We start from the raw sequence: 21,499 nt of genomic DNA, 5'->3' as shown, positions 1-21,499 counted from the left end.
GCTTGTGAGTCACCCGCTGGAAAGGCTTCTATAAGGAGAAGAGGAGGAAGGCCCTGTTCCTCCTCCCATCCGTACCTTGCACGATGTCCCTCCAGCAGAGCAGAAGCTCTGTATGGTGAAGAGGTGAATCATGAGAAGTCTGTGGGTGAGATGTGGCTGTGGGATGAAGCCTCCATCTGTCTCCCCAGCGCGTGCTTTCCATGATAGCTGTCCGGGAGCCACGCTGGGAGCAGGCAAAGGCTTAACTCCATCTGCTCCTGTGTTATAGCTCTGCTACTAAAGCAAGAAAGTGCCTGGTTTCTGAGTCCTTCTGGCATGAACTCAAGGGAACTTGGATTATGGGGGCAGATAGGGAGTGTGTCTTACTGAGAACTGCCTGGCTCTGGTCTTTATGGTGTGCTTAAAGAAATGGAGTCTGCTCATTAGCTCCCTGGTCTTCCCCTGCCTGTGCAGGTGATCATCTTACCATAGTCAGTGACTTGCTGCTTGCTGGCCTGGTAACTCTTCATATTCGTGCTGTTTGCCTGCCAGGAGTAGAGGTCAGCTCATGTGCCTGCTTGCAGCACTGGGGAAATCAACTCTCCTGGGAGTCTGCTGAGCGGCAGTAAACAACGCACTTGCAATCACTTCTGTGTGATTTGGCTTATCAATATGCATAGGAACACAGAGTTCTCTCTGCCTTGAAAAGAGCTCAGAAACTTCTTATTGCCATGCCAAAGCCAAGACAATTGGTCACCACAAGTTGTATTGCATGGGATGGTACTGAGGGTATTGTTACAAGCGTCTCTTTGAGGAGTGTGTGCTCTTCTCCTTGTCCCTGACTGTCAGATGGCAGGGCTAGCAGGTCACAGCAGAGCCATTTGTTTAGCTCTTGTGCTTCCCACTGTGATGTTTCAAATATTGGCCCAATATAAGAGAGCTAAGCACATTCTGCAGTGGGGGTGTTGATGGGGGTGTCGCATGCATTGCTGCTGTAGCTCTGATGTGTGCACGCAAGCTGTGGCTGAGATCGCAGTCAGGGAGAGATGTGTCCCTGAGGGGGATCTGCACACAGGCAGCATTGCAGGCAGAGGCACAAAGCAGCAGAGGAAGGTCAGTCTTTGCAAGCCAGCTTTTCCCAGCCCTCCTTGCTCCCTGCAAGGCAGCAGCAGTCAGCATCACTCTGAAAGACAAGATAACTCCCGGCTCGCCTTTGTCAGACTGTCCCTGTGCCTTGCCAGGTCAGCTAAGCCTAACAGAAGTGGCATTTTTCTCCTGCAGGATCCTTGGAGCTGGCCATGACCCACCCCGAGTTCTACTGGTATGTAGATGAGGGCTTGTCTGCTGAGAACATGAAGAGCTCCCTGCTGCGGAGTGAAATCCTCTTTGGGGCGCCGCTGCCGAACTACTACTCGGTGGAGGATCGCTGGGAGGAGCAGCGCCGCAAGTTCCAGAGCTTTGTCGTCACCTACGTGGCCATGCTGGCCAAGCAGTCCACAAGGTGAGGGCAGGAAAAGACAGAGGTTGGGGAAGATGGTGCTTGCTATGGCACTAAAGGAGTGTCTGGAATAGATCCTGCAGGGTGTAAAAGGTTTACAAAAGGTTTATGGGAATGAACAGGTCTGCTCAATTCTGATAACCCTGAAGCATCCAGCCTCACCTGGAAGGCTCCAGGCTCAGAAAGCTTGCCATGCCAGCTCAGACTGCTGGTTGGTTTCAAACAGTGGCCAGGGTGGAATGCTCCGGAGGAAGGAGAGAAAGGATCTTCAAAGTTGGGCTCTGGCACAATGCTGTGAATAAAAGTGGGGGACATATGGCAGAAAACCACTCATATGCCTCCCTTTAATGTCACTTCCTACTGCAGCAGCATGCCAGAGACATCAGTTGAGACACTGATAGGAAGCCAACGACTGAATCCAGTGCCTGTCTTTCTGCTCAGTCCCTGTCTGGCATTGGGTCTGTTTGCTTCCATCTCACAAGTCCAATCCCACTGGCTCCAGCCAAGCTGCTGCTCTGCCTTCCTGGTCTGAGTTTGGCCCCAGCTGATGTGGTGCAAGGAGTGAAATGGCCCTTACTCAGGGCGTCAACCTGTGCGTCTGATTCTGCTTTTGCCCATGCCAGCAGAAATCCTTCCAGAAGTGTCCACTCTTTGCACAGAGGGGTGAGGAGAGGAATGTAAGAGCAGAATCAGTTTCAGGAAGTGCAGACTTGTTTCACCATCTGGTCTGTATGGCTCTTGTTGAACAGAGCTTTGCTCAATGCTTGTGGAAGTGAAAAGGTAAAATAGATCAAAAGGAAAAGGTAGCCCAGTACCCAGAGAGCTGGGGGAAGGCAGTACAGCTTCTCAGTCCCCAGCTCTCTGCTGCTCTGAGTCTCAATAGGTCCCAGAATGAAGGGACACTGATCTTCAAAAGCAGAGTGAAGTGCAGTCAGCCCTTGTTAGCCCTGAAAACAAGCATCCACCGAGTGTTTGTTCTCAGCAATGGGCTGGCAGAGTGGGCTGCAGCTAGGAGAAGTCAAAAGGGAATTTGGGGCCAAGGCTCAGTTCTAAAGCTTGGATTCCTGGTAGTCTCCTATGGTGCACAGCTATTGTACTGCTTAAATTATCTTGGATTACTTCCGCTCAGAGTCTGCTTCCAGAAGCAGAGGCTGGTAAATCATATGGCTCCTGATAAGCTCTAACTCTGCCTGCATCCATTGGTTATTACCTTTGTGCTTAATATAATAAGCAATGATTAGGATTCTAGATGGAATTGCCTTTTGAGGCTTCAGAAGCTGTTTGCTGACAGCAAGAAGTCCATTAGTGGCACAGACCCACCAGGCACTGGAGGAATTCTAAAAATATTGGACCTGCTCTTTTATTTTTCTCCCTTCTTGTGTGAACTTCACCTCCAGCAGCAATCTAGTTCAACCTGCTTTCACTGCTCTGAGTTCGCTGCTTCCTCAGAGAACTGCCAAGTTTATTAGAGCAGTGACCTCCTTTGGCCCTGGGGGGGATGATGTGCTTTGATAAATCCCCTGGCTCTGCTGCCTTTACACTCAACGCTGCCTACTCTTTTCCCGTCGTATCTTCCCACCCAGCAAAGTCCAGGTGCTGTATGGAGGGACGGATTTGTTTGACTACGAAGTAAGGAGGACTTTCAACAATGACATGTTGCTGGCCTTCATCAGCAGCAGCTGCATAGCAGTCCTGGTCTACATCCTCACCTCCTGCTCAGGTAGGCTGCAGTCAGAGCTGCTCTGCTCTCACACGGAGCCAAATGTGCCGTGCCTTCCCGTGTCTGTGGGCAAGCCCCAGGAGAGGCTCTGATGCCCTGGCCCCAACCTGGCTTTGTGTGGCACAGCAGCAGGCAGAAGGTCTTGCAAGTCTGATTCTGCAGAGCAGAGCTTTGTGGGCAAGGTAGGGGGAAAGCTCACAAAAGAATAGGGGTGAGATATGGGTTCCTCTCTTGCTGACTCTGTTGTAAGGCTGATGTAGTTTCGTGGATAGGGCTCATAGGAGGGAGTCTTCAAGCTGTACTCCTACAGCCCTGAGCTATTCTTTCTCCCCAGCACACTCCTGGGAGCCAGTACCACAGCAGGGCAGGTGGGAGGTGTCTGTAATCCCTGAGGGTGGCCAGCAGTAGTGGTTTCTCCACGTTTCTTTCCTCCTACAGTGTTCCTGTCATTCTTTGGCATTGCCAGCATCGGGCTAAGCTGTCTGGTGGCTCTGTTCCTGTACCACGTGGTTTTTGGGATCCAGTACCTGGGCATACTTAATGGGGTGGCTGCCTTCGTTATCGTTGGGATCGGTAAGCACATCCTTACTCCAGTTTATCTATGTTGCCTTGCCTTAACTGCTGCTTGCAGGAGAGAGGAAGGTGATGGTGATAAATGCAGATCAAATTTGCAAGCCCGTTCCCTCCATTGTCTGTGAGGGGAGGATTTTCAGATCAGAAGCTCAGGGCAAATCAGATTTTCAGTACACGTGTCCCTATTGTGAGTTAAGTATCGAACTCCCCTTCCCTTTTTCCCTAGGGGTTGATGATGTCTTTGTTTTCATCAACACCTACCGCCAAGCCACCCACCTGAAGGATGTGCAGCTGCGCATGATCCACACCATCCAGACAGCGGGGAAGGCCACCTTCTTCACCTCCCTGACCACAGCTGCAGCATATGCTGCCAACATCTTCTCTCAGGTATGCTGCAGTTTGGGGATTTGGGGCTTTCTGTTTCTTCCCAAGGCCCTAAAAGAGAATGAAGCTGCCAGTACCATCTTTTTGCCCCTCTGAGCACAGGGGCATGCCAGACTTACTTTCCCTAGACGGCCCTCTCTTGCCTGTTCTAAGGCAGTACACACTCTCTCTGTATCCGCATCCATGCCAATATCTCCTGTGCCATTGATCAAAAGGAATCCAGTGGCTGTCAGGCTCTGACTCAGCTCCTGCCTGGTTTGCTGACTACCATGACTAAGAGCAGTATGAGCTGTTCTGAGGTTCCTCCAGATATCTTTCTGTCTCTCTAGGTTTCCTGTCCCAGCACTTCTCTGATCCCAAACCCACATTCTTTGTCTTCATGCAGATACCAGCTGTGCATGATTTTGGACTTTTCATGTCACTGATTGTGTCCTGCTGCTGGGTAGCTGTGCTCTTCATCATGCCAGCTGCTCTTGGAATATGGACCCTTTATGTGTCCCCACTAGAGAGCTCCTGTCAAACCAGGTGAGTTCTGTTTGGGAGTGGGAAGATGCGGCTGGAGCCCATGGCCAGGATAAATCCTTACCCAATCCTCTCTGTCATTCTCATTCCCCCTCAGATAGCGTGGTTTTGCCATTGTTTGTTCTCCAAGAGTAGAAAATATAGCTGCTGCCCTTCCAGATCAAAGCAAAATAGAAGGGCCAGGCCCCAATCTCATTCCCTCTGCTGGTGCCACCCAGCAGACAGACTCAGCAGTGTCCGTCATACCTCTTTGTTGAATCTCATGAAGTGTTGGGGCCATTTGTGTCCTCAGAGCACTTACCGCACAGCCATAATCCTCAGGCTGTGCAGATGCAAGCCCAGCAGACAGATCACCATTGCTCCTGCCTGCAAGCACAAGCAGTGCATGTAGCTGTGTGTTTGGAAGTCAGCACATTTCCCTTCCCCTGCTCTTTAGCAGTGCAGATGACCTGGCCTGATTTAATTCATTAGCAAGGATATGAACTGCTGAAACTGCCGTCACTCAGTGCCCAGTGTGTGTGGCTCAGCCCTGCTCTGTTTATTCAGCCCAACCTGCTACTGCTTTGCTGTAGCAGCTCAGCCCCTGACCTCTGAGCACTTAGCAATGGAAATTGCTCACGGCACTGCCTGTTGTCTTTCCAAGTAATTGGAGCAGACTGTTGCTGCTTTCCTTGTTGCTGAAGGAGACCATTGAAGGAGACCATTGGTAACTTCAGGGTACATGACTTAAAGCTCATTCCTTTGTCTCCTTCTCTGCCCCAATCTAGCTGCAGTCAGAAGTGCACCAAAAAGAGTGCTTTGCACCTGGCTGAAGATCTCTTCATTGCCTCTGAAGCCACCTCCAGAGCAGGCCGAGAGACGCTTCCCTATCTCGATGATGACATCCCACTGCTCAGCGTGGAGGAGGAGCCTGGTATGTGCCTGCTGTGTTGTGCCTTCAGGGGGACTATGCTGTCCTGTCCATCCTGGAGCTTCTCCTGTCCATGCTCAGTTCACCTACTTTTAAGCAGGAGGGTGTCACAAAATGATGCTGCCACAAAAGTTGTGGGGAGAAGTCTGAGTTCAGTAGTGACTGCAGGATGCTTTGAGATCTTCAGTGGCTGCAGATACGTGCTTGCTAACTGCTTTGCTAACCTTCTTGGGTCTAAAGTGGATTGTACTTGGTGTTGGAAATCACTAATTGCCACGTGGATGTAGCCATGAAGCATTGAATCCGTAGCACCAGGACAGCTTACCTTCAAGTAGAGGATGTTCTTCCCTCTTCCCTGCCATTTGGAGTACTGCATTTGGGAAGCAGGCAAGACAACATTTTGTCATTCTCCAGCATGACCTCCTCAGAGCAATTCCTCCCTCGTGGCAAGGAGGGGGCAATGAGTTGCCTGAGACTGTGCAAGCAATCTAGAAAGAGAGCCCAAAAATGCCCTACCACTTGTTAGCAAAAGATACTCCTTTTAGCTCTGATTGGAGATAAGGGTGCTTAAGGGCTCATGCTCTCGTTTAAAAACTTGCTTCTAAATCTTGCTAGGATCTCTTCCTTTTAAAAACCACAATTGGGGTGAGTCTGGGCAGAGAGTACCTTTTGGGCCTAGCAGCAGAGTGGAACTGGAGGCAAATATATCCCTGGCTGAGGGCCCATCGATCCCATGGCAGTGCCCAGACCTTCCCCCCACAGGGTGGGCTCCAAGCAGCATTTGCTACACAGACAGTTGTTCTTTGGCTCTGCGCTGCAAGAGCTGTCTTCTTAGTATGCTGGGGACACATGAGATGGTAATGTATGGAAATCACTCCTTCCCTTCTGAGCAGAGTAAACAGCAGGATGCTTTTCTCTGGGGACCCTTGGGCATCAGGGAACTCATGAAGTAGCAAAGCAGCTTGTTCCAGCTGGTGATCAAGCATGGTTTGTGGGTCAGCTGTACAGCATGCCAGGCACTCTTTGACTCCACTAGAGCAAGTGAACACTTCTCACCTGTAGAGAAGAGGGCGGTTCCCTGGGCATCCCTGAGCGATGAGGGATCATGGAGGAGCCAGGCTGTAGTCAGGAGGAGGTGAGCTGTGTGTCGTTAGCTTCCAGATGTACTCAGTGGGACAGAAGGACAAACTCTGCTTGACCCAAGAAGCACGCAGTGTCTTTATGCTCATATCCACAATGTTAGTGGGATCTGGCAGAGGAAGAATAACCTGAAGGAAAGGCTTTCAGCTGGATTTAGTAGTGTAACTTGTTACATGTCAGTCAGTGGCCAAAGATGCTTCCTATTGCATCCTGGGCTAGTCACTGCCCCTGCCTGGATCTTATCACATCGCCGTAGCTTGACTGAGTTGTGCAGCACCTCGCAGAGGGAGATTTTGTGAAGGAGAGCAGGAAGCTAGGAGAGGCACTCGTGATACTGACTACTGAGACTGCCTTTGATTTCTCTCTTTCTAGTCTCTCTGGAAATGGGGGATGTTCCCTTGGTGTCTGTGATGCCAGAAAATCTGCAGCTCACTGTGGAGAAGAGCAGCCGAGGTCACTTGATAGCCCATCTGCAGGAGCTGCTGGAGCACTGGGTGCTGTGGTCTGCAGTAAAGAGCAGATGGGTGATTGTGGGTAAGCAAGGAGGGGGGATGTTCCATCTGCATGGGTTTTAGAGGGTTTGACAGCATCTCAATTCGTCTCCAAGCCTTGATTATTAGTGACAGGAGACTGAGAAAGGGGATGTAATAGATGGCTTCTAACACGGTTGATGAGCATCCCCGGAACAGATGGTCCCTAAGGGGACTGCATGAGGAACCTGAAGATTTTTCCATCCCTCTCCTTTCACTCAGGTCTGAAATGACAGGCCCTGATGGGGTTATCCAGGCATGGGGCTCAGTACAGGAAAGCCCAGCTGCCACTGTGCTGTAGGGGCTGTTCCCTTCTCCTCTTAAAAACAGCATCCTTACCCCATGCCCTTGCTGACTGTGTCCTAAGAGCAAGATGCACTCAGGGTCCCATACACTTACCAGGGCTTCTCCTTGCAGGGCTCTTTCTCGTTGTTTTGCTCCTATCCATATTCTTTGCCAGCCGCCTCCGTCCAGCAAGCCGTGCTCCAGTCTTGTTCCGGCCAGACACAAACATCCAGGTGCTGCTAGACCTGAAATACAACCTGAGTGCTGAAGGCATCTCCTGCATTACCTGCTCAGGTGAGAGTGCTGGCCCCCAGGACACAGGGGATGCAGCCTGGCCCAGACCCTGAGCTGGGGGAGCTAGAAAAGGAGATAGAGGACTACAATTCTAAAAATATCTCATTGGGTATTGGATGGATCCTGCTGAAGGAAGGCACATACTGGGAGTAGGATGGTGGAGTTGTCTGTAGGAGTAGAGTATTTTGAACAGCTGCTTTAGCCAGGAACTGCCTGAGTGTTTCTGCTGGAGCTAATTCCTTTATAATCTAGGAACATGATCTATTTTTACTCATAAGGGACTGTGCCAGTGACCAGCTTGGGGGCTGTGGCTCAGTGCTCAGGGTTTGGTGTTAGCAGAGTCCCTGATGTGTTACCTACTCAAGTGAGTGACATGTGCAGGGCTGGAAGGTCTCTTTGTCATACCACTCACTCTTTCCTCCCTGAGTAACCTTGTTGGACAGGTTTGTTTCAGGAAAAGCCCCACAGCTTGCAGAACAACATCCGAACTTCCTTGGAAAAAAAGAAAAGAGGCTCAGGGTCACCTTGGGGAAGCAAAGGGAGCATAAGTGATACAGGGCAGCAAGGTAAGTGGGACATGATGACTGATTTTTGGCCCCATCTTATAATCAAACAAACAAAAAACATAAATCATATGACCTCAGAATAACTGATGGGGAATAATTTTCTTTGGACACAGCCCTGTTGAGCCCTGGTTTGGTGCTGGATGTTATATATCAGGGTCATGATGACTAGGGTCATCATTACCATCCCCCTTCCAGAATGCCTACTGTTCTCTAGGACAGTGTCCTGTAGTCCAGGTGGCAATACAGTCTAGCAACAAATCCCTCTGGTCTGCCTAGTTTGAGCACCAGGAGCACTAGTTTGCAGGCTAGAAGCACAGAGCTTTTGCATCTCTGTCCTGTATCACAGCCTTGTTGGCAGGCCACGAGGAGAGTAAATTTAGCCTGCTTTGCAGGGGATTTTGAGAATAAAAGAGTTATTGGGCCAGGTCCTGAGCTGACATGAATCAATAAGCCATCAGGAATTACTGCAGCTCAGGATATATTTATGAAATCCTTTGAAATGTGTGTTGTGCTGCTCGAAGGCAGAGGCTGTGCCTGCTGCCCCAGAGGAAACAACAGACTAGAGGAACCCCAGTTTCCATGTCTGCAGGATTTGCTGGTTGCGAAGTACCACTAGCTCTCATGCCCTCTCTCTGTTTGCTCCAGATCTGCAGGGGACTGTGTATATCTCCAAGTCCAGGAGCAAGGGAAGGCCAGCCATCTACAGATTCTCTCTCAACGCCAGTGTCCCTGCCCCCTGGCAGATGGTGTCACCAGGAGACGGGGAGGTGCCTTCGTTCCAGGTGAGTCAGTCCAGGGATGTTGGACCCCTATATCAAGAGTGCAGCACTCAGCAGGTGAGCACAAGAGCCTCCTGTCTCTCCACAGGGCCCTGGGTAGCTCAGGGTGAAATATCCAGGGCATTGCAGTAAGGTAGCTAATGCAGAGGGTGTTGTTAGAGGTTATGCCTTGCACTGCCACAATACTGTCAGCAATAGGAAAAGTGTGGGCATCTCTGGGGTTCAGCTGAGGCCTGGCATCATCAGCTGGTCTTATTCTAGAACTGCAACTGAAACAGCTGGATTCCCACTGCCTCCTTCTGTCCATGCCCAGATAGCTAGTGAGCAGGCGACACAGTTCACAGGCCACGTTGTGCATAGGCCCCCCCAGCAGAACTGCTTTTCATAGCGCCCTCACCCCGGACAGAGCAGCAGCACCCAGCATAGGCCACAGAGAATGGGGGCGGTGAGGGGCTCCATCACACACTGCCCAGCACCCTGGGAAGGAGGCAGGCTGGGGACTGGCTGGGTTTGTGCCTGCAGCACTCATTCCGTGTGGTTGTGCCAGTGCCCTGGGAGGAGGGGAGTGTGTGATGCTAACATGTGACAGGCTGCAACCTTGTGGAGTTAAGTGTCTGTTTTCATTAATCCATTGCTTAGGTGTATAGAGTGCCTTTCGGTAACTTCACCAGGAAGCTGACAGCTTGTGTGTCCACAGTAGGGCTGCTTAAACAGACGAGCCCCAGGAAGTGGATGATGACCACCTTGTCCTGTGATACCAAGAGAGGCTGGAAGTTCGACTTCAGTTTCTATGTGGCCGCCAAGGAGCAGCAGCGAACGCGGTAACCCTCCCAAACCCACCCATGGCCAGGCAGCAAAACCAGTACAGCTGAATGGCTGATATGGGATGTCCAGTGTCCAGTGCCAGCCCGGACCTCAGCTGGTGGCATCCTTGGCCCTATGTCTCTTTGCACGTGTGTCCCATCTTTGCAGCGTTATTTTGCAGGCCCGTAACATCATCAATATGCCAGGGGCTTGCCAGGTGCAGAACTGTCACTGCGGGCTTCTTTGGGGGGCAAAAAGAATTTGCTGGTCTTTGTCTTGCCCTTACCCACCTAAAGTTTTGGGCTGAACAGGCGGCACACAATGCACAATGGCTAGGGATCCAAGCCTGGAGCTGCTCACCTTTTCCTTCCCTTTGTCCCTGAGAATGTCTCTTCCCATGTAGTGCTTTGGACACATCTGTATTACCCCGGCCTTCCCGTAATGAACTCTCTTTGTTGCACAGGAAACTGTATTTTGCCCAGTCGCACAAGCCCCCCTACCACGGCCGAGTGTGTGTGGCACCTCCTGGCTGTCTTCTCAGCTCTAGCCCAGACGGACCCACCAAAGGCATCCTTTATGTTCCCAGTGAGAAAGGTAAGGCTGATGGGTACCTGTTCAGCCACGTCTTGCTGCTGACTGGGCTAGAGAGTCAGCTGGGTTGTTGCCTTCTTTTATGTAACCATTCTTTCTTCTGTATTTGATAGCAGCACCCAAAGCAAAGCTGTCAGCAACCTCTGGATTTAATCCTTGCATGAACACGGGCTGCGGGAAGCCAGCAGTGCGGCCACTGGTGGACACAGGAGCCATGGTGTTTGTGGTCTTTGGTATCCGAGGGATTAATCGCACAGGACGTTCAGACAACCACGTCATTGGAGACATGGTACACAAATCCTGGCATGCCTGGGGCTGATGGGTGAAGGAAGGTCTCCCTGGATGGTATCTAGTTAATCTCTGCCTCCCAGGTAGTATGGTCCAGAAGTCTGGACAGATGGAGTAGCAGAGGTGGCAGCTTTGTGATGAGCCAAAAGCACATTTCTGTTTAGCAAATTCCTGAATAATGGGGTTGAAGAAGCCCTTTACTGAAATCACTTCAGACTTTTCAGAAAATCTCTTTCTGAGCACAGTACCTTACCTTCTAATTTTTAGTCTGAGCCTGGCTTTCCTGGGGATTTTAGAATCAAACCCATCTTGAGCTCAGTGTGGAAATGTCACTACAAAGTCAAGATATTTTTCTATAATTGTTTGTTTTATTATGAGATAGTAACGTGGAAAAATACATAACAATTACTCAAGAGGAAGGTTCCTAGATGTGACTTTTTCAGGAACAATTTATCTCCCAAATCTGGTACCTTGATGTACTCCCTGCCTTTGCCCAGCAAAATCGCATTTAGCTCTGGTCAGTTGGCAGATGCATTTCAGCTTTCTGCTCTTCCTCTTGCCTTCTGATTTGAGGGCACTGTGCAGAATCAGCCTGTTGCTTTTTTTTGCCTGTTGCCTCTGGAGAGGGCAGCATGAAACACAAGCAGTGGGGTGGGCAGAAAGTTGGCGTTAAGTGCTGGGCACTGCCAGGGAGTCAAAACTTCTCCTTAGGCAGTCCCTGATGTTTTGGGGCATGCCCTGGTAGCCACATGCTCACCAGTGCTTCAGTCACACTGCCTGATTTTTATTTTTTATGTATTTTTTTCCTGGGTTGTCTGGTGAGGCAAAGATGTCTGATGTTCTTTCCACTGTAAAAACTTGTGGTCTGTATAAGATGGTGCCAGGCCGTGTGCCCAGGGTCAGGTTCTGCCTTGTGCCAGTTGCTGTGTACATGCCTCACGTGTGGTGCTCTTGTTGTTGTGTCTCCTTGTGAAAGGGCAGCGTTATCTATGATGACAGCTTCGACCTCTTCAAAGAGATTGGCAACCTGTGCCGCCTCTGCAAAGCCATTGCCAGCAACACCGAGCTGGTGAAGCCAGGAGGGGCTCAGTGCCTGCCCTCGGGTATGTGGGGTCCTTGGGGAGGTCCGGGGTCCCCAGGCACAGACTGCTTCTCACCCTCCAGCTTGAGGAACGTAGCTGCTAAGGGCTCTTAAACATTCAGATTCCACCTTGATGAAGCAGGGAAAGGAAATGAATGCATAAGTCAGTGATAAATGCAGATGGTGCGGGGAGGAGAGGGGTTTCTCAGCAGTCAGCTCTCCTGAGCTGCCTGCAGCACAGCTCTGCCTGGCTCCACCTGGCCCAAGTCACAGCTCCCACCTCCACAAGCTATTCACTCTATGCTTCCATGTGTTGTACTGATTGTTTCACGGATGAGAAATACACAGCGAGTGAGACAGCAATATCAGAGGCCTGCTCTGCAGCTCTGTTTGCAGCAGTGCTTGTCTGAGTTGGGGTCCTCACCAGCAAATCAGAAAGTATTAATCCAGTGATGATAAGAACAAAGCTGCATCTGTTCTTTCAAGTTGCAGGCATTGGTAGTGATATAATCTGTAGGTCAAGTAAATCTCTTTTTAGTAACTCCTGAGTAACTCCTCAGTTCCCCTGTGGCATCACATCCCTATCTAGTGACCCTCTCTTCCAACTCCAGAGGTCATGTGGTTACGGAGCCAACTTCAGGAAGGATTACTGGCTTCAGACCAAAAGCCAACCTTACACCTAGAGAAAAACCCTTCCAGGTCACGCAGACGGCTCCTGTGCTGGTTTAACTGAGCACTTGCTGTTTGTGCTACTTCCTGACAACTGGGGACAGCCGTGGGCATGTCCTGGTTGGTGCTGATGGCACTGTGTGCCCTCTCAAGGTAGCAGCAGCTGAGGGCTCTGGTGCTGAGACCAAGTGCTTTTGCAAGTCAGAGTAAGCAGCTGCTGACAAGTGGAAGCTGCAGCTTTCACTTGTTTTCTTCACCTTTGTTCCCATGTGCTCCCTTTCCCTGTCCTGTCCTCATCCCTTGCTCGTCCTCCATCCCTTGCTCTTTCTTTCTCTCCAGGTTATAGCATCTCCTCCTTTCTGCAGATGTTGCACCCTGAGTGCAAGAACATCCCTGAGCCAAACCTGCTGCCTGGCCAACTCTCTCACGGGGCAGTGGGCGTGAAGGATGGGAAGGTGCAGTGGATCTCCATGGCGTTTGAATCGGTGAGCACATGTCATCGCCATCTATCCTTGTGACTGTTTCTTCTTGTGACTTCAGGGGGTTTAGCTCTGCTCTTTCTGCACCAGCCACTTTCATTTGCAGCCATAATTGGTGCTTGCTAGTGTTTGTGCCTGGCTGCAGACAGACGCCTCCACTCACGAGTTGCTAAGAAGTAGCTGCTTATGCTCTTACTGTGAGAGCTTGGGCAAGAGCTGGTGGCAGATCTGCTCATCTGCTCTCCAGCTGGCTTGTTCTACCTTGCATACCCTGCCTCTGAGAGCAGGACACAAGAATAACATGTTAATCTTCTTACAGACAACCTACAAGGGGAAATCTTCCTTCCAGACATACGCTGACTATCTGAAATGGGAGACATTTCTGCAGCAGCAGCTCCAGCTTTTCCCAGAGGGCTCTGCTCTCCGACATGGTTTCCAGACCTGTGAGCACTGGAAGCAGATCTTCATGGAGATTATAGGCAAGTGACTGCCATACTTTTCTCCCTGAGGAACCTAGACTCTCCGTATCTTCACAGCACTCTTTGCTCCATTTTATGGACAAGCATTATATCCCTTATCATTGCTGTGCTAAGTCCCTTATCATTGCTGTGCAAAGTCCTAAAGCTCATTTCTACCCCAAGCAGCACATACTGTCAAAATCCTAAGCATGGCCCAGGGAAATAGAGGTGAGGGAATTTCCCCTGTTGATGGGGGAGGCAAGAATAGGACCTGGATCACCCACCTCCCACTCTCATCCTCCCCTTTCCATCAGTGCCAGCAGGAGTCCCTGCATGCCTTGTCACCAGCAGGGACACGGTGCCCCCCTCATGCCAGCTGTCACCATCCCAGACTCCAATTGTTTCCAACTGTTTCTTTTCCAGGAGTGCAGAGTGCCCTGTACGGTCTCATCCTCTCGCTGGTTATTTGTGTGGCTGCAGTGGCAGTGTTCACCACCCACATCCTCCTCCTGCTGCCGGTGCTGCTCAGCATTTTAGGTAAAAACACCAGTCCCACCGTGCCAAGCTTTCCCTTCTTCTGAAATTGCTGGGTTGTGGCACTGCTGAGCCTCCAGTGATTTGAACTGAATTGCTCCTACTTTGTGTCAACTCTTTTGGCTTTCCTGGACTCAATCCTGGTGTACCTAGGTGAATGGGAGAAACTCTCAACAAATGCACAGGAACCTCCTTGGGAAAACAGATTTGTGTGTCTAATTCCCAGTGTGTTTTATCTACACAATCCGTTCTATTTGTTTAAATAAGGGGTTTAGCTACCCAAATGCCATCCCTGCCTGTTATGTATAATAATGTGATTAAGTCCCACATGCTCTGAATAACAATTGCACTCCTTCCCAAGGATCTGCACCATGGCTGCTGTTTCCAAGCAGTGGGAGATTTTCAAAGCTGAATATTTTAGCGGTTTTGTTAGCATTTGAAGCAAATTTGTAAATAGCTCCCTCTCCCTGGCTGGTGATTTGACGATATTATGGACTAAGTGTGTTGCTAAACTTCCCAGTTTAAAAAATCAAATCTATCATTTTAAAACCACTTAGTCTCCCACACATGACTCACAAACAAACATCACTCTTGCCTTTAAGAAAAATCTGTACATGTGCTCAGGCTGTGTGTAAACTCCGTCAAACAAAACAAAGGGCCTTCTTGCCTGTAGTGCACAGAGGCACGCTGGCTTGTGCTTGGATTCTTTTAGCAAGCATTAGTTTGGATTGGCATCAGTCTGTCTTTTTTGCCTGATATTTCAGTTAGTTGCTTTGCTGCTCCGAGCAGGTCTGAGTGCCTTTTTGAAGGGTCCCATGGCCACTGAAGGTGAGGGAGGTGTTTGCCTTTGTGGGCAGGACATGTACAAGGTTCTGACTGGCTAGCATGGAGACCTGCAGGGCTGTGATCTCAAAATCCCTGATGGAGCTGTAGCAGTAGGGCTGGGCAGCCCTCCCTGCGTCCTTTAAACTTGCCTAACGTGACCTTTTTCACGCAGGGGTGGTCTGCTTGGTGGTGACCATCATGTACTGGTCTGGCTGGGAAATGGGGGCTGTGGAAGCCATTTCTCTCTCCATCCTCGTTGGCTCCTCTGTCGATTACTGCGTGCACTTGGTGGAGGGCTACCTGCTGGCAGGGGAAAACCTGCCACTGCACCACACGGAGGTGAGCTCTCTTCTTCCTGCAGCCTTGTATCCTCTCGTGCCCTCTGTACCATTCGGCTATGATGCAGGACACGAGGCATGATGGGCAAGGGGGGATGTCTTGCCAACCTCATGCTTGAGCTGCTTGCTGCTTTTCCAACTGCCAGAGACTGATGTGAGCTGGTACACCTGGGGACAGTGAGCAGCTCAGTGTCCAACGCACATGGTTGTACAACAAACCCAGCTGAGGGTCCAACCCACATGGTTGTCCCTCTCTCACTGGCCACTGGACATGCCCGTGTCCAAAGCAATACCCTTTCCTGCCCCACTGAAGACAGTCCTGCACTGGAACAGCCCCACACTCACCCTGTAACTTCAGCAAATCACTTTGGCTTGTTGTGCTGGACCTCCTCTGGCCTGATTAATCATCTTTGGGGATGGATGCCCCAAAAGCTTGGGGATCTCTGTTCCCCAGGTACAGTGTCTGTCATGCGGGTCCAGCAGTCAGCCTGATATGGCTGAAATGAGGCACTGATGGAGGCACAACATCCAGCAGCCTTTGCCTCTGATGGATTTTACCTTTATGGCTGTTTGCCCAGCGTGCTCAGAGCCTGCATGAACTCTGAGATCCGCACTTACGCAGCATCTCTGTCCCAGACCGGGACCCCACGAGCTAAGCCGCCTTCTCAAAAGCTAAAACACCACTGCAGCCCCATGTGCTTGTCCCCACAATCCCTTAACACCGCTGTCCCTTCTGCCAGGACCCCACAGCGTGCCGCCAGTGGAGGACGATTGAAGCAGTCCGTCACGTGGGAGTGGCAATCGTCTCCAGCGCCGTCACCACGGGGATCGCCACCGTCCCCCTCTTCTTCTGCATCATCGCCCCTTTCGCCAAGTTTGGGAAGATCGTGGCCCTCAACACAGGAGTCTCCATCCTCTACACGCTCACTGTGAGCACAGCCCTGCTCAGCATCATGGGGCCCGGCACCTTCACCCGGAGCAGGACTTCCTGCCTCAAGGCGGTGGCAGGAGTGCTCCTCACCGGCCTGCTGGGGCTATGCATCTGCCTTGCCCTGCTGAAGAGCGGGTTTAACATCCCCCTCCCCAACGGGACAGCCCTGTAGACCTTACGCCAAGAGCCGCACGCTCTGTCCTCTCGCTCCTTTTTCTTTTCGCTTTCTTTTTTTTAAAGGATATTTTTTGTAAGAAAAAAAAAGAGGAAAAAAAAAGCCCTTTTTTTCCAGAAGTTTTTCAACTCCAGATGCACTTTATTTTCTAATAGGTTTTGCTCTAAACTTGTATTTATTTCGGTAGTGATGGATGGATGACGGACAGTGAGGGCTGCCCAGGGAATTCCTCAGCCCGTAAGCAGGAGGGGAGGAGGTATCCTTCTCTCAATTTTCTTTCTGCTTTTCTTTTTTTAAATGAACAGAGCTTTCTGGAACCACAGAGATAAAGGGGAGAAGTCAGGCCCTCTGCTCCCTGTCAGAAACCTTCCCTTCTGCCCTTTCCCTCTTCTGGGCCAGGGTCAGCATCCAGTGGCTCTGGAGGTGATGTCCTGCACCCTGCCAGGCCAGTGCATCATTACATGAGCTTTGCAACAGCAGTGGGCTGAGGGATAGCAGTGTCTGGACCCCTTTGCCGTGTCCTGTGCCCAGCAGTGACCTCAGTGCACAGGACACGTTTCCCAGCCAGCTCTTACTGGGGTTGTTGTGGGATTAGAGCTAGAAATCTTGGGCAGTCCCAGTTCCTGCTCCCTGTGTGACCTCACCAGAGCCTCTGCTCTTCATGGTGGAGAGCGAACTGAAGGCCTCCAGCTCCCTGCAACGATTTTTGCTCCTGGACCTGGCAGCCAGCTCTTAACCTGAGGGCGAGCTAAGCCCTGCGGCCAGGCAGAGCCCGAGGCTGGCAGCATGCATGGACACACAGCGGGGCACCCTCTGTGACAGCTCCGAGCCCCCCTCCCACGTGCAGACACGAAGGCAGCAGAGCTTCAGCCTGCGGCTGCTGCCTGCTCACAGCAGATGGTTTATATTAAAGTAAAATGAAATTGCAAACTAGTGCCATTAACAAGTACATTTTAAGCATCACTGATTCCATCATATTCTTAAAATTGAAATAACTAAGTGTGTGCATTGAGATGCAGCGCATCTGGTCCTCGGCAGAGGGGGAGGGGTCAGGCCCACTGGGAGATGCATTAAACATTATTTACAGGGATGCCAGCAGAGGGAGGTGGCCAGAAAGCAGCCTGAGTCCTCATTTGTTTGCAGATACCGTGTCCCTGGTGGCTTTGCATTCTCTGTCTGGATTGACCCCCTTTTTAAAATGGAAATACCAGGACGCCGGTCCCCAGCACCAGCGATGCTCTGGGGCTGTGCTGCTGGGACAGACCAGCAGCTGCTTCTGTGCGGCTCTCTGAATCCCTGCTTTGATCCCTGCTCGTCTCTTATGCCTTCACATCGTGCCATCCCTCTGAAACCGGATCAAATGTTTGTTCCTAAGCTAGGTTCCCGAAGGTATCAGATGGAGAAAGAAGTGTGAGAACAGGAATCTCCTTGGGCCTTGTTGATGCCAAGGAAAATCCAGAGTGCTCCTGCTGCAGGCAGTGAAGGTGGTGAAAGCATAAGCAGACCAGACCTGATTTCTTCCTCACCACCCCACAGCGCAGCTGAGTTACCTTTTTCTGCAGAGTGTTACATGTTTCTTGGCCCCTACCTCTGATCTGGCCCAGTTCTTGCAGGATGAACCTTGTGCCCATGAATAAATGGTTCTGGGAAGTATTTTTAACTCTCCTAAACCTGTGCTTCTTTGATAGCTGCTGGGTGCAACACAGCACAACATCGATCTGCAAGTCTTGCTTTCCTTGATGGCTGTTCTCCAGATTTAATTACAGGTGGTGCCCTGAGCAGCGAGCATGGAGGGCAGTGTGCTGATGATAGAGATCGAGGTGGGTGCTGCAGGGGGAGAGCAAGGGAGCCCCGGTGCTGCTGCCCGGGATACTCTGGCTGCAGCTCGACCTCCTTTGGGTGATTAAAGCTGATGGATATTTCCAGGTCAGCAGACAAGAAAGGAAGGTGCTAAGTGCTGCCTTGCAGGAAGTTCCTCCTTCTCTGAGCACGGAGAAGCCTTGAAAGGGCTTTAAGGCATGGCATAGATCTGCTTTGAATCCTGTAAAACTCAAAGCGCATTCAGGCCCCAGGTGCCCTGGGGTTTTGATCACTATGAAGGACTATATAAGTCTCTCACCTCCAGAGTGATGCTGGGCACACCATGCTCAGCCACTCTTGGAAAGCAAAGATTAATTTCAAAGTAGTGGAAAACCTTTGGTGTTTCAGGTCTGATCTGGCACTGTCTGATCTCAGATAAAAATAACCGAGTTGTTAGCACCTGGCAGAAGCTGTCCCGTTTTCTGGAGCAGGCAGGGGAGAGGAAAGGCTGCCGTTTTCCATCCTCCTCCCTGGCCAGCCCAGGCGTAGTCGGTGCTGTAGGGCTGGCTGGCACCAGCAGGAGCAGGAACATCACCTTGCCCTTGCTTTCTGAATGATTTCCTCATTCAGGACGGAAAATGAGAGAGCCTGAGGTAGGTGCAGAGCTGTAACAGATGATTCACAAAGGCATGCTGAGGAGGTTGTGCACATCCAGCAAGGAGACAGAGGCAGAGAAAGGAGGAGGAACCTCTCCAGATTGTAGTAAGATGCCAGAAGAGCCAGGAGATGATCCCAGAAGACCCAGGAGATGATCCTAGACAATGCTTTTCAGTGCAGGGACCCACCAAATATTGGTAAGCTGACAACTTCATGGTCATGACACTTGTCTTTAAGGTCTAAGTAGATATTCCCCCTTGTCCCCACTTCACTCTGCACAGCTCTGTGGTCAGGGTGGCTGGTGTTTTCTCCACATGCTACAGAGTCAGAGAGACAGAGGCAGGGCCCATCCTTCCCCAAAATGTTTGCAACACCCTGATCTCCCCAGCCATCTGTGGAGACAATAAATCAGTGGCAGATGTGTACATCCGTCTCCATGTAGGCAGCGTCCCCCTTGACATTAGAAAATATTCATAAAATTATAGGGGTAAGAAAATGGATGGGTTTATCTGAGCAAATGCAAAGGTGGGGCTGACAGCCCTACTGGGAATGAGTGCTCTGAGGCAGATGCTCGCAGCAATAAAAAGCAAGGGCTCACCTGTCTGGCTCTTTTCCGGGAGCAGATGCTTGCCCTAAATTAATTCCTCCCACATCTCTGCCTGTCTTCTTTCACTGATGACTCTTCTGTTGCCCAGACCATCTCTTGGGCCCCGTCTTGCCGAGCAAGGTTCAGCCTTCTCAGTGCTAGTTGCTTTTGCCTAAGATGCTTGTGGAGGCTGGACTAAAACTGTCTGGAGATTTTCTCCGGGAGAATTTCTTGGACAGAGGAAGCAAAGGTGCTAAAATGCTTCATACGAAGCTGCCAATTTTGATGTTTTTAAACAGTTGAACACAGCAGCCCAGTGTCATGGAAATATTCGATCCCAGCCTTACTTGGAGGAGAATGTGCTGTTTTTTCCATTCCAAAACAATCTTACTGCTGCACTTAAAAAGAAATGTATACAAGTTCTCGGTTACAGCACACTGCAGTGAAATATTTGGTAGCTGCCCACTCTTCTTTTTCCTCATAAAATCCTGTTATGAAGGATACCTTCTGAAAAGCTGATGTTAATGTTTTGGGATGGGGGCCACTTGGTAAATGCAGTTTCCTACAAAATGGAGCGGGTCCTGTCCTGACCAGGAGCCCTCTCCTGTGCAGCCCTTGGCAGTCCCAAAAGGGCATTGCTCCACGTTGTTGAAGCACTGAGACATGCAGAGATGCTGCTGCCGCCCCTTGCCTTCAGGAGAGCTGCTGAATGAGTTCAGGGTTCCCCAAAGACACTGGTGAGACAACAGAGCCCCTGCTCGCCAACAGCCCTGCCTAAATCAGCTTTGGAGTGAGGAGGAACAAATTTGGTGTGCTTTGTAAAGATCAGCATCAGAGGGAGAAATAGAGCCAGGTCTCCTTGCTCCATTTATTTCCTTTTGTTGCAGTGGCTCTTGAGGTGCTGGGCTCCTACAGAATCTGTAGAGGCAGCAGGGACATCAGGGCTAGCCACCAACACTGGCAATTTCAAAGACTACAGATGCTGGAAAGGAATCAGTGGCTGTGCTGGGCTATGTTCTCGATCCCTCCTGGACCTGAAATGATGCCAGAGCAAAGTCAGCTTCAAATTATTCCCAAGAAGGACATGGGGCATGCTCACAGAGCTGCTGGGAGCACTGATTTGGTAGTCCGGGTGCAGGGGTCTCCTGAGACCCCTGGCTTTGTCTCCGCTGGAGCAAACTGGCATGTTGCTTTATGTCACGACATCTAATTCTTTTTGCTTGTCCTGCACTGAATTTTCTTACCAGAGTGGCCTGCCCTCCTGGAAGGTTATAAACCCCCGAGACACACATAAATCCTCCCATGCTGTCCACCAAGGAAGCTGCGCTGATTGATTTGCAGCCAGGCAGGGCAAATGCAGTCTCTCGGTTATTCCTTCTGAAATCACTGCTCACCCCGCACAGCATGCAAGCCACAGTTCACAGGTTATGCTGTCCCAAAGGCCTCTGCCAACTCCTCTGCCCTGGCTTAGACCCAGGGTCCTGGAGCTGGAAGTCTTTCGCAGCCTGTCTCCATCCCCAGGAGGTGGTCGTGGGGTTCGGGACCCTTCATCTCCTCCGCTCCTCTTCCGGGTGGCTGCTGGAGGGGATGGGATGGCGATGGCCAGGAGCAGGAAGGTTCACAGGGGGGAGCAGAAGAGAGCAAATGGGAGGGAGGATGGGTCGGGAGCTGGGGAGAAGCGATTTGAGCACCCCGAGGCACTGCCGTTTCACCGCGTCGCGTGCAGACCTTCAAGTGTTGGTTCTCAGAGTGATGTAGCACAATTCCCAACGGTAACGTACGCGTGTTACTTTTGTAAGTCGTCTCCTACCCTCACTATTTTCAGTGTTCCTTGATTTTTGGAGACTGTTGTAAATAAAAGATTTTGGCATTCGCTCGTTTGGCTCCCTCACTCATCGCCCTGTCACTGTTGCACACCAGACAAGCCAACAAACAGCCCAGCTCCCACGCAGGCCTGGAGGAGGGCTGGCTCAGGCAGAGCTTTGTCCAGGTTTTCTGGAGCCCTTTTCCTCCTCCAATCCATACTGTGCTCCTGCCAGCGTGTGAAGATTGTGCCAACCCCACAAGAACGGGATTCACCTCCCTGCTCCTGCAGCACCACAA

General features: G+C 50.9%; 1 protein-coding gene across 7 annotated transcripts in view; it reads left to right on the top strand.

Annotated features, from left to right (window-relative positions):
• Positions 1 to 21,269, top strand: part of DISP3 (dispatched RND transporter family member 3) — a 104,596-nt gene extending 83,327 nt beyond the window's left edge. For 6 of the 7 annotated variants that reach the window (XM_068658330.1, XM_068658331.1, XM_068658332.1 and 3 more), the window contains 19 exons: positions 1,261 to 1,480; positions 3,061 to 3,197; positions 3,636 to 3,770; positions 3,997 to 4,157; positions 4,540 to 4,679; positions 5,444 to 5,589; positions 7,099 to 7,260; positions 7,674 to 7,835; positions 8,279 to 8,401; positions 9,047 to 9,183; positions 9,820 to 10,001; positions 10,448 to 10,578; positions 10,689 to 10,864; positions 11,840 to 11,966; positions 12,953 to 13,098; positions 13,412 to 13,571; positions 13,974 to 14,087; positions 15,082 to 15,248; positions 15,988 to 21,269. In XM_068658330.1, the coding sequence (XP_068514431.1) occupies positions 1,261 to 1,480; positions 3,061 to 3,197; positions 3,636 to 3,770; positions 3,997 to 4,157; positions 4,540 to 4,679; positions 5,444 to 5,589; positions 7,099 to 7,260; positions 7,674 to 7,835; positions 8,279 to 8,401; positions 9,047 to 9,183; positions 9,820 to 10,001; positions 10,448 to 10,578; positions 10,689 to 10,864; positions 11,840 to 11,966; positions 12,953 to 13,098; positions 13,412 to 13,571; positions 13,974 to 14,087; positions 15,082 to 15,248; positions 15,988 to 16,350 (3,089 nt within the window). In that variant the 3' untranslated portion in view covers positions 16,351 to 21,269. The remainder of the gene's footprint in view (positions 1 to 1,260; positions 1,481 to 3,060; positions 3,198 to 3,635; positions 3,771 to 3,996; positions 4,158 to 4,539; positions 4,680 to 5,443; positions 5,590 to 7,098; positions 7,261 to 7,673; positions 7,836 to 8,278; positions 8,402 to 9,046; positions 9,184 to 9,819; positions 10,002 to 10,447; positions 10,579 to 10,688; positions 10,865 to 11,839; positions 11,967 to 12,952; positions 13,099 to 13,411; positions 13,572 to 13,973; positions 14,088 to 15,081; positions 15,249 to 15,987) is intronic. The other variant, XM_068658334.1, reaches the window with a different exon arrangement.
• The last annotated feature ends 230 nt before the right edge of the window (positions 21,270 to 21,499 follow it).

The sequence above is a fragment of the Anas acuta genome, chromosome 22 (genome assembly GCF_963932015.1).
Source record: "Anas acuta chromosome 22, bAnaAcu1.1, whole genome shotgun sequence".
Taxonomy (NCBI): domain Eukaryota; kingdom Metazoa; phylum Chordata; class Aves; order Anseriformes; family Anatidae; genus Anas; species Anas acuta.
This window is presented reverse-complemented; position numbering and strand designations above follow the sequence as displayed.